The sequence below is a fragment of the Physella acuta genome, unplaced genomic scaffold, assembly GCF_028476545.2.
Source record: "Physella acuta isolate Inbredline_101_S28 unplaced genomic scaffold, ASM2847654v3 ptg002106l, whole genome shotgun sequence".
Taxonomy (NCBI): domain Eukaryota; kingdom Metazoa; phylum Mollusca; class Gastropoda; family Physidae; genus Physella; species Physella acuta.
The window spans coordinates 166,909-179,513 of NW_026733607.1; the positions used below are offsets into that span (position 1 = coordinate 166,909).

The window sequence follows — 12,605 nt, forward strand, 5'->3', positions numbered from 1 at the left end:
CGACCTAGCTAGGTGTAAGAGGCGTCGTGGGGCCTAACATGAAACCTTTGCAGGGCTGTACTCAAACGCTTCCGAAATTTTCATGGCGATCGGATGAAAGATGTCGTAATGCGTAATAATTACAAAAACGTTTTTTTTATATGTGTCAGCTCATGCGTTGGATAACCTCCTGATTTAGGGGACATCCACAACATGTCACTTTTTTTAAACAACTCACAAAAAGCCTGAACCTAGCCCCTAAATGACGTCATTTGGTAACAGTAAATGACTATAAATAAATGGTGTCCAATTTATTTATTTACTAATGGTTAACCTTTTCTAAACAATATAAAAATTATCCTACCTTGTTTGTTCTGTGAATCAGATGCACCAAATACTATGCAAGTAAAAATTTGTCTGCTGACCAGTGCTTGCTAGTGTCTGACAAAATTTGAAGTGGCGAATGCGCGGTTAGAAAGTTGACAAACGATACATTTATCTCTATTCGATACTTGCTATACTAGAAAGAGGGGTGGAATGGGGGTCGGCTCGGGAAAAAAACATGAAAAAGACAACAAAGCGCCGATGTACGTCAGAAGTTTGGGATGGTACTTTTCCAAAAGTCAATTATAAAACTTTCTCAGGGGAGATAATTCAAAGTATAGGCACTACAAGCTTACTATGACATTTCTTGTAAAAGTAAAAACAAGTAAACGTGTGTAAAACCTAAATTTCTAGTATTATATTTTTTTTTGATAATTTGTAGGATACAGAATAGTACAGGATAGAAGAAGCTATACGAAAATCACAAACACATATTTTACATTGAAAATGTACAACGGACTTCGGGCCCCTAACCAATGCCACAAAGAAGGAACGTACATCATGAAAGCCCAGTATATTTCTAGCGGCTTCTCGAGCTAGAGACTTTTTTTTTTTTTCAAAGAATTGTGCCGACGACAGCGTGGTTTATTTTAGAAGTAAGAGAGCTCGGATGAAAGCCCACTACATATCTAGCGGCTTGTCGAGCTAAAGTTTTTTTTTTAAAAGAATTATGCCGACGTCAGTGTGTTTGATTGTAGGTTTTTTTCCTACCTAAACAATAAAAAAAACTGGTTTCGGCAGATATGCTTGGGTTTTTATTGCTGAGGACGGCAAAACAAAAAAAAGGTCCGTAATTTTTTCCGCAGCTAAAAAGATGTCCGCGGGCCGGATAAAACAGCCTCGCGGGCCGCATCCGGCCCGCGGGCCGTAGTTTGGAGACCCCCTGCTCTAGCTTGATCACCTTTGACCCAAAGTCATACCCGAAACAGACTATAGGTGTGTTACGTTTCACACAATGTGCATTTGATTCCGTTTTTTTACACTGGTCGGACAGCTGTGATCAAGATGTTATTAGAGAAAATAATAAAAATTCACAGGCTGTATTTTTATTCTGGAAAAAAATATTTATCAATCTCAGGTGAGTAACTTTACCTAAAAATAAGTTATTTATATACTATTTTTTTATATTTGTGCTGATAATATCCAATTACGGTATGTAGCAATTTTCATACACCATACAACAGTATAACCATGACATTAGCTGGGACTTTTCAGTAGTATAATATTAATAATATGTTGATTGAACAATTCCTAACGTCTAGTAGATAGACTCTAGTCATCTGTTGGTTTTTACACTTGCTTAGTTTTGTTTTTCTTTCATATTTTTATAACAATAACATGTAAATTACAGAAGAAAAATAGTGTCAAAATCTGTAAAAACAGTAATATGGTCAAGCAATAGGCTATTATAATTATATAGGGTAAAGGAGGGCGTTAAGAGCCGTGTGGTATTAAGCCCCAATCAACACCCCACCCCCACAAAACCCCCAATAACACTGCTAATCTACTTCTGAGGTAACAACCACTGCTGTTCTTTGATGACAGAGAAACAGAGGATTCATTTTATGTCATTTATGACCCACTTGGTCCAATAGGGAGAGGATGAGACAGGATTTAATCCCACTGCTCTTTCCCTAAAATTTCTCATCTCCATAAAACCATTTTGTGAACTTTTTTTCCAAATAGACATAACTTGGGAAACTTCACTTTGTAATAAACCAAATGAGTTTTTCAAGCCCATTCTTTGTTCCAGTATTAGAGCATTGGTTGTTGTATATTTTAACACTATTTTTATAGCTATGGCTAGAATAGTTTTATTTTGGTGAATTTTTTTTGCACAGTGATTATTGGTGCCAAAACAAAATGGCCGACATTTGTCCCATTTTACCATGCTATAAAGTTTTTATCATTATCACAGTAAAACTTGACTGATCATTACCATAATGGTTTTATTTGTTAGATAATAACTAAATCTACATGAAAACATTAATTTTGTTCACTAGCTTGCCTGTTTAGAAAAGTTATAACAGATACTGTTATGTGGCTCTTGAAACCCTATGTGCAAGTTTTTCATTTATTAGACCACTGAATATGACACTGGTATAGGAATAGTTAACACAAAATGTATTAATTGTTAAACAGACTTGTGTCTAAATGATATAAATACAATTCTAACCTGCTAAAAAGTAAAAATTCAGCCATCTGATGTTAGCAAGGTAATTTTTTAAATGGTACTTGTACTTATTACCCCTAAGGGGCAATACAGCCGACTCAGCCCCCACCTGTTTCTAACCAACCATAAAACTTCTAATCTCTTTGTAGGTAACAGGAATAAATGTTCTTAGGTCTCAGCCAATCTGGGGTGGTATGTTATGTAATTTATAACCCTCATGGTCCAGCAGGGAAGTAAACAGACACATTAATACCACTGCTCCCCCCTTACAATTTCTTACCCCCATGATACCAAGCCCCCACCAGTTTCTGGCCCACCATAAAACTTCATCTCTTTGTAGGTAACATGGATTACAGTTACAGATCTCAGACAATCTGGGGTGGCATGTTATGTAATATATGACCTTCATGGTCTAGCAGGGTGGAGACCAAAGAGGAATCAGTACCACTGCTCTCCCCTCACAATTTCTCACCTCCATGATAGCCAGACCCCCACCTGTATCTAACCCACCATAAAACTTCATCTCTTTGTAGGTAACATGGACTAAGTTCTTAGATCTCAGCCAACCAGAGATAGCATCTCCTTATGTAATTTATGGCCCTCAGGGTCCAGCAAGGAGAAAAAAAGGGGAAACCAGTACCACTGCTCTCCCCTCACAATTTCTCACCCCCATGATACCCAGCCCCCACCTGCATCTAACCCACCATAAAACTTATCTCTTTGTAGGTAGCATGGACTTAGTTCTTAGATCTCAGCCAACCAGAGATAGCATCTCATTATGTAATTTATGGCCCTCAGGGTCCAGCAAGGAGAACAAAGGGGAAACCAGTACCAATGCTCTCCCCTCAACATTTCTCACCTCCATGTCATGTTATGTAATGTATAGCACACATGGCTTATCAGGGGAAAGCATTAAGGCAGATTAGTTAGTACCACACCTTTTTACATACAAGAATGTTAGCTCTGGACAGCTACACACTAGTATACTAGCTACACACTAGGCATACTAATGTGCCTACTGTAAACTACTAGACTGTAGGCCCTATTTAGTATGTACACCTGCAATTGTATCAATTGTAGACTGGGCCCATTGGGGCCTAGTGATAGCTAGTATCAGTTAAAGTGTGTGTACACAGCATTAACTATTTTGGGGTTAGAAATTAATTATTTTTATTGCGGAGTTAGTCTAAACTAGGAGATAATACTTATTGCCCCATTGCCCGGCTCCTTTCACCCCAAATGCTGATTTCGGGGGTATGACAATAAATGTTCAATTAAACCCATTTAAAGTATATTTAATAGACTTTGTTATTATTTTTATATTGTGTAAGATATGTTAGAATAATTTTGCCATATTTTCAATACTAAAAAATTCTTAGATTAGTAGAAATCTTTAAAAATGTACAGGTGCTAAAAAGTGTGGCTCTTAACGCCCTCCTTTACCCTACTAATTTTTCTTAGATTTAGCACTTACTCAGTACTATATACATACAGATGATCAATGAGCTACTATAATAAGCCTATAATAAAGGGTGTATAGTGTAGTGCTACTATTGAAGAAAAAAAAAGTATCATAATGTAAAACAATAATAATATAGTTTTAGAGACTGATATTTACCAGCTGCTGCTTAGAATAACTTGCATATGAATTCTCTGGCTACAGGACATTACCCCCTGGATATTCCCCCCCTGGAGCAATTACCCCCCTGTCAATTACCCCCCCCCCGGGAATTACCCCTCCCCCCTCTCAAGTTAAAATCCTAACTCTAACTAGAATTTTATACCTATATACTTCTTTAATCCAAACCTTAAGAATAAGACCAAAACCTAAGCATCCACCTTAGCCTAAAACTTCACAAAACCAAAGCTAGACACAACCCTAACCCTAACACTAACCCTAGCCCTAACCCTAAACCTAACCCTAACTCTAACCCTGTCCGGGGGGGGGGGGGGGTAATGTCCTACTAGGCGGGGGGGGGGGGGGGGTAATTTACAGGGGGGTAATTACTCTGGGGGGGGGGGATCAGGGGGGGTAATTGACAGGGGGGGGGAATTCCCTGTTCCCGAATTCTCTAATCATACTAATTCATACACATAGACAGTGTTTGGGTCAAATAAGCTTAGAAAGTAGTGTAGTAATTATTATTGAAGAAAAATGATAATAATATTAGGCATAGGCCTACATACTTAGTGTACTTATTATTTACTACATACTGGTACACTAACAATATTATTACTATAGGCAGTGGTGGTTTACTTATGTTTATAATATAAATTAAAACTTAATTTATAAATCCATGAAGTTTATGAATGATTAGAGATTGTTTTAGTGCTGACATTGTTTTATTTATTTTCACATGATCTCATTTCGTCTACAGTGTGCGATAAATTTTGTCGCGAAACAGATGGTAGACTTCAAGGAGAATGTAAGTGAAAGTGAAATAGGTGTAATATTTGATTATTTATCTTATGAAGTTACAATTTAATAACTAGGCCAGGGGTCGGCAACCTGCCGCTCGTAAGCCGCATGCGGCTCTTTTGATGTCAAGAGGCGGCTCTCCTGCTTGCACACATATTAATAGTTATATTGTTTTAGTTTCAAAACTCATAACAAAAAATTATACTGTAAAGAAACACAAGTTTAAACAGAAGAAAAAACTCATTAGAGAACAGTGAGAATATGTGCACTAGAAAGTATACGGACAGCCGCTTGAGCACCAGATCAAGCCCCACATACGTGTTGTGGCAAGCCCAGTGGCGACTATTCCATGCTTGCCATTGCCCAAGTGCCGACTTTTTTGTGGGTTGGGGGTATATTGTCCTTAACGAGTTACTGATAGTGTTTTAAAGCAAATATTTTCAGTTGTAGCATAGGTAGTGTCGAATTCACAAATTATGAATTACTGAAAAGTAGAAAATAAAACAACTAAATAGCGGCGTATTGTACGCCGCAGGTCGGCTCATAAAATAATAATCCTCTAGTATATAAAAAGTAGCAGTGATGCATAATTTTTATTTGAATTATAATTTAAGTTGTGCATGTATGAAGATAAAATAAATAAATCTAGAAATAATATATAGTTTGTTTTAGTAGTGAACTTTTTTTTTTACAGGATGAGTAAAGATTCTCACAAAAGAATTCTGTCTGAAATAGAGACTACATATTTCTTTGGTCACTAATGTCTAATTATTCATCTATTGATTTACGTGATGTTGAAGGTGTTACTGTAACTGTAATTGAACACTTAGAAAGTGAATAAAGGGATTGGTTTGGAGCAAGTAAAGCGGTAGACTTTATTCTGATATACATTCATAAGCTCTAGGCCTACATTTATAAGATCTACATTCATAAGATGTAAGCAGATGCTAGTCTAGTAAGTGGGTTAACTAAAACACATGAATGTTCTCTAGTATTTGTGAGGAATATGAAATGACCAACTTAGTTTTTAATGCCAGGTCTTGCTGCTGTTCAAGATTATTTTATTTCACATCATGGATAAAGACTATATAAAGGGTGAACAGATTTTCTAGATCTACATTACACAGAAGAATCCAGAAAAAGCTTGAAGTCGTTGATTTCATTGCACAGGAAAAAGTTCTAATAATGGCCAAATATCAGCTTGGTAGATATATTCAAATTTCTCTCAATATGTGTCATTGAAAACCACTGCATTTAAAACAGTAACAATTTAAAGTTTTACTAGATAGAGGTCCAGTTGAGCAAATTGAGGTTGCTTATTGACTGACACAATAAAAAAGATGCATGATTTCTAAGAAATATTACATAACTAATAACAGCAACATAGTGCAAAAAATGTAAATTGCTATCTTGTAAATGAATTTCTGATGCTCCAAATTCGGGATAAATGTTTTACTCAATTCAATAATTACTCAATAAATTTCCAATGATAAATAATTAATCTTTTTTTTTTATTTTAAAGTATTTTTATTGACCGTTGCATACCCTAGCAAAATTGCTACATACTGTTATTTTGCAAAATAAACATTATTTGAAAAAAATAATTCAATTTCATCATTATTTATGCTCTCTGCACACCACAGCCCACCTTGTAAGATTTTTTTTTCTCAAAAAGCTTTCACGAAATGAATTCATGCAATGAAGGGTTAAAAGTAATATCCCATTCTTATTTTCAAATGAACTATAATTTTTAGAAAAATTTTCTATTATAAAAGAAAACTTTTGTTTGTATTTGAATGAGAGACATTTTGTTCTAAATTTTAAACTTGTAGATTCTATTTCTTATCAGATATTTTTAGTATACTTTATTGCTGGATTGAAAAAACTTGACCCAGACTGGGTTTTTGGGTACTCAATGGATTCTCTTTCAAAGCACTGGATTTTTTCTCCTTTCACGTATGTAATTTTTAATAATAAACAAACTATATACACTTTTAAAATTTACTTTGTCATATTGTGATGTGTTGTTATTGGATGTAATTATCATTGTGCGGGGATCCGGACAAAAGGCCGACATGGACAAAAGGCCGACAAGACAAAATGCCGACAAGACAAAAGGCCGACAAGTTTTATAAAACTTAGGTCTCGTCAAACCACTTCACCAACTCAGCTGTGTTTGGTGGGAAAATGTTTTTTAATTCATTGAATGCTGCCGGAATCTCTGCACTTGGAAGAAATGCCAGTGCTCCTATTTGCCGCATCAGCAGGCAGAACTGTGGATCCTGACCATAAAGAAGTGCCAAGCCCAACGCTTGTAGCTTTCGCCATAAATTTTGGCTAAAATGAAAAAAAAGCACCCTTTACTTGTAGCTGCTGGGAATTCAATGCAAGCATTGATTCCAGCTTTCTCAAAGTCAGTGACAATAAACCGTGGAGATAAGTTTATGTGCTATTTTTCAGCGATATCTGCGAAGTCCTGGAATGCTCGTTTATACATAGCCTCGGTTTTTCGAGATATCAAAATGTAGGCAAGCGGTAAAAACTGCAGTTTTCGTAACCTACAGGGGCATGAATGGAGTAGATTTGTAGGAAAATATTAGGAGCATATTTTGTGTTTATACAACATGTAGGCATACTTGTATTTTGTTTATTAATATCAAATGTAGTGTTTCTTTTTAACAAAAAAAAAAAAAGCAAAATTTTGGCACACTTGTATCACAACCACAACAGAATTAATGAATCCAACGGTTATAGTATACACTTTTTTCACGCAATTCGCAATGGACGAAATTAAAATATAATTCAAAGTTTGTCGGTATTTAACATGTAGTCCAGTCAAGGCACTTGATCGGTCTACTTCATTAGGGTTCTTTGATTTCTTGGCGAAATATGGTGGTAACACCACCTTTCAGATTATCCTTTGTACAATCCCGTCATCCCTAGTCGCATGGACCCACATTGTTCCCCTTTTAAGGATCGCAACTATCATTGTCTCTTGGCGTTCCACCTTGTTGCATGTGGGCGATGATGCGACGGCTTTTGACTAGGTTCTTTGATGATTGTCTCACCTCGTTGACATAGAAGTAGCAATAAAAGACAGCAGTGACGGGATTTCGCAATCTTTAGGTGTTGATCCTTTGTGTTTAAGACAATCCCGTAATCTTCAGTCGCTTGGACCCGATGGTTCACCTTATAAGGATAGCAACTAGCATCGTCTCCTCTCTTGAACGTTTCACCTTAATTCATGCCTTATTTCGATGGTTTTCAAGATAGCAGCTATGCAGTAACATATATTTTGCGATATTAGTATTTTTTACGCTTGTCGGACTTATGGCTGTTGGCCTTATGTCCTGTCGGCCTTATGTGCGTGTCGGCCTTTTGGATGTCGGCCTTTTGTCCTACACCCTATATATATATATATATATATATATATATATATATATAACGGCCTTTTGTCCTACACCCTATATATATATATATATATATATATATATATATATATATAATCCTAATATATAAAAGACTAAAAGAACATGTGCGCACTTCTCTCTCTCTCTCTCTCTCTCTCTCTCTCTCTCTCTCTCTCTCTCTCTGTCCATAACATATTTTCGCCGGATATTACGTCAGAATCTTCAGCGATATATGGAGAACTTGATACGAACTTTTGTTGAAAATAATATGGTAGGTGTTTTAAATGTATAACCACAATTTTACTTAAAGAAGAAAAATAAAGGCATATTCGAATGTAGAAAAACAGTTTAAATTATGCAACAGGAAAAGCGTTTATAGTTGTGAAAAGGAACGCATAAAACAGTGACGTAATACATAAACTAATGACGTTATCTGCCGTATTTAGAATAAAAAGAAATGAACTATTTCATTCAAATTTGATTTAGATCTACGTACGCTATGAAATGTAAACAATAAAAATTTTCCGGCCTAAACTATCTACTCTAGAATCTATTCCAAACATGAAATTATCTTTTAAACTATTTCAGGCCTTAATTGTTTTATAGAAATCTTTGTTTGTTTAGCTATGGAACTGGCTAATTTGGGTTACAAAAATTAATTTGAAGGAATAGGCATATTCACGTAAGTTAAGTTTTTTTTAGATACGTCTTTCATTCTCCGTGTTTTATAAGGTGCATAACTAGCTGTGATAGTGTACTTAATACCACGCAGGTGGTGCGCGATCACCAAGTCAAACTTAATTTAAATTTTTTTTTATGTGAATCTACCGATTTTAGACTATAAAGCAAGGAACTACTTCATTCAAATTTGATTTAGATCTAGATCTATTTCTATAGATCTACTCATCAAGACATACGCTATGAAATATATACAATTTTATCGGTCAAACTAATACAAATTACTTAAAAACAACGTAATGACTATTGAATAGCCAGAGTTTTAACGGAATCATTTAAATAAGTCACTTAATCAGTGTGTGCCTGTGTTATGTTAAATGTATCTGATTTTTAGCTAATTAGTTATTATTTTTGCTTTGTCACTAATATCGTTCAGCACATTGCGTTTTGAGCAATAACTATTTCATAAATTATTTTTCTCAAGCAAGTACATTTTAAAATATATAGGCCTATAATTCACGTGAAACGGGAGTAGTATATTAGGTCACTTTTGGACCGCATGGGTGAGCAGGATGCGGATGCGGAACAAAGGATATATAGGAAAATACTCACCCAGCCTGGGACAATGACATATAGCAAAATACTCCCACCACCAGGCGCAGCCTGGGTGAGCCTGGTACAACGAGATATAGTAAAATACTCCCTGGGGGAGGCGGAGGTACACCGACATATAGTAAAATACTCACCCAACTGGGTGAGCAGGCGGCGCAGCCTGGTACAATGAGATATAGTAAAATACTCACCCACCCTAGGGTGGGTGAGCAGGTGGGGGAGTAGGTCAGTAGGTCACAACCGGTGACCTTGTGACGTAATTAGTGACCTAGTTACGTAATTTTAATAAGTTTTTAATTAGTTTTAATGACTTTTTAAAATTTTAATTAATAATTATTAACGAGTTACGTAATTTGAATGTGTTTTTAATTAGTTTTAATGAGTTTTTAAAATTGTAATTAATTTTTTATTGACGAGTTACGTAATTTGATTATTTGTTTACTTTTAAAATTGTTTAATTTGTTTGTTTACTTGTTGTTTAATTTAATTACTTTGTTTATATTGTGTAATTTTTTTAATTTTTTAAATTTTTTTTTTTTTTTTTTTTTTTTTTCTAATTTTTTAAATTTTAAATTTTTATTGAGTAGTTACGTAATTGGATTTTAATTTTTTTAATTTTTACATTTTTTTAAATTTTTAAATTTTGTAATTTTAATTATTTTAATTAGTTTAATTATTAACTTATTTTAATTAGTTTAATTATTATTAACTAGTTACGTAATTGGATTTTAATTTTTTAAATTTTTTAAATTTTTAAATTTTTAAATTTTTTTAAATTTTTAAATTTTTTAAATTATTATTTTTAAATTTTAAATTTGTTTATTTTGTTTACTTTTTTGTTTAATTTGTTTGGTTTAATTCATTTTAATTATTTTCATTTTAATTTTTATATTCTCCAACACAACGACCGTGTACAAAAAACAGGTTAAATTCTCCACCACAACGCTAAAGTATACAAACATAGAACATTCATTAAAGATAACGATCAGCGACAGCTGTTACATATCGATCCGCGATCCTTTGTTTTTGTCAAGCACCGTACAAGGGCGAGCTAATATCGATCGCACCCACGGGGCCATCACACCTAATTAAATTTGGTCATGCATCGTGGATTTATGTGGGGTTCACCGAAGCGAACACAGCAGGGGTCCCGCGTTTAATCGAAAGAGCTAAGTGGTTAACCGCAAAGCCACCGTTAAGTGTGCGAACACCTGTCACCACTTTAATTGATTTTTTCCCCCCGGTTGGGTCCCGTGCTTTTCACTAACAGTTATACGGACAGTATCATAGGTTTTTCATCGAGTAAAGAAATAGTATTGATCGACCCGTGTCTAGTCTATGTACCCATTAACCAACTGAGCAACAGCTGTTGCGCGACCACAGCATAGGATCTGGTAATTAACGCGAAGCCATTAAGGACTTTGGTTGTAACTATTCGCTTATAGCGAGGGTCAGCGAAAACAAAATATATTTAAGGGTTGGAATTTTCTTTCAACCACCGTTAAATCAGGTTTTGAGACGAAACGAAGTCTCGGTAGGTTCGTGTTTTTTAATGGGCGACAGGGCGACGTAGGTATGCGGGGTAGACATGCTTTTTACAAGGCTGGAAAAGTAATTACGTTTTTTTATGACCGTTCCGATTTTCTTTTGATCTGACCACCATTTGACCACCCTGAGCCAGATAAATTTAACAAATGTTCAATACATAGTCGCTTATAGTAACATGGGTGAGGGGTGTAAGCAGGCGGGTGACGGTGTGAACAGGTGATTGAAGGGTGAGCACGTAGGTGAAGGGGTGAGCAGGTCGGTGAAGGGGGACAGGAGTAGGAGTAAAGGATATATAGTAAAAGATTCCACCGCCTAAGTGAGGTGGGTGGGGAGGTGGATTTTAATTTTTTATTTTATTTTTTTCATCATCTGTTAACTTTAAGGTTCTATAACTCTAGATATTTAATTACATTTTTTGATTCAAATGAGTTTACTCCCCCTAACGTAAGTACATGTAAAGACGGATTTCCTATAGTTCTGTAATGAATTAGGCCTTTTTGACTATGACTTGTTGCCCAGGTGTTGACATGATACGCTTTTTTGAGATACACGTACACACGTACTCACTCACACACACACAGACGCGCGCGCGAAATTCATACTAGGTCGGTAAAGGCGGAGAGAACTTATAGGTATACATTATCATGGCGACAACAAAAGCGACCCTTATTTTATTTACATGAAAGCGTGTTTTCCAAAAAGTGTCACCAGGCCGTTGTCATTTTCGCAGCGGGGTTTATTTTAAGTGCACCCTGTGCACGTTTGTTTACATTTTAAAAGACGTGTCGCGTGTCTTCCCCACATGTCTTCCCTAATAGAGAAACGAGAGCAAAGACAACTGTTCTAAAATTAGAACAGCCTTGTTTACAGCCACGAGTATCGTCCCTTGTGAAAAAATTCGCGTCAGAATCCTTAACTAAACAGTCAATTTCTTTAACAAGTTAAAAATAATTTAGGAAGACAAGGGTTAACAACATTAGACGCCACCGTTTTTGTTTCCTGTGACGACAAGGCACAATACACTTTTGTATTTTATGTCTCAAGTAGAGGGGTGGGATATTTTTTTCTTTGTAAGCGTGTTGTAAACAATGGGTAGAGGAGACGATTACTAAGTTAGAGGGGAGAGAACGTGACTTGCATCGCGATATTTGAAAACATGGCGATGTTTAACCTCATCCAAAAAAGGCAATGAACCTAGAAGGAAGACGAATTTATATCTTAGTCTTGCACCAGATTACCTTCCCATGTTCACTTTAGTATTACAGTTTTCATCAAACTTCTTTTTGACTTGAACGTCTTTAATTTAAGAAGGTTTACTTATACATAAGACATTACGTCTAATTACAATTTTTTATTTTTACCAATCAATGTATTTTGTTTTTCTATATCTTGCATTGTCATC

At 35.5% G+C, this 12,605-nt stretch overlaps 1 protein-coding gene across 9 annotated transcripts in view; it reads left to right on the plus strand.

Annotated features, from left to right (window-relative positions):
- The window catches only part of LOC131932184 (vitamin K-dependent gamma-carboxylase), a gene marked incomplete at its 3' end in the record, with an annotated part of 68,174 nt that overhangs the window by 14,123 nt on the left and 41,446 nt on the right, over positions 1-12,605 (plus strand). For all 9 annotated transcript variants that reach the window (XM_059289053.1, XM_059289052.1, XM_059289051.1 and 6 more), the window contains 1 exon segment: positions 6,805-6,911. In XM_059289053.1, the coding sequence (XP_059145036.1) occupies positions 6,805-6,911 (107 nt within the window).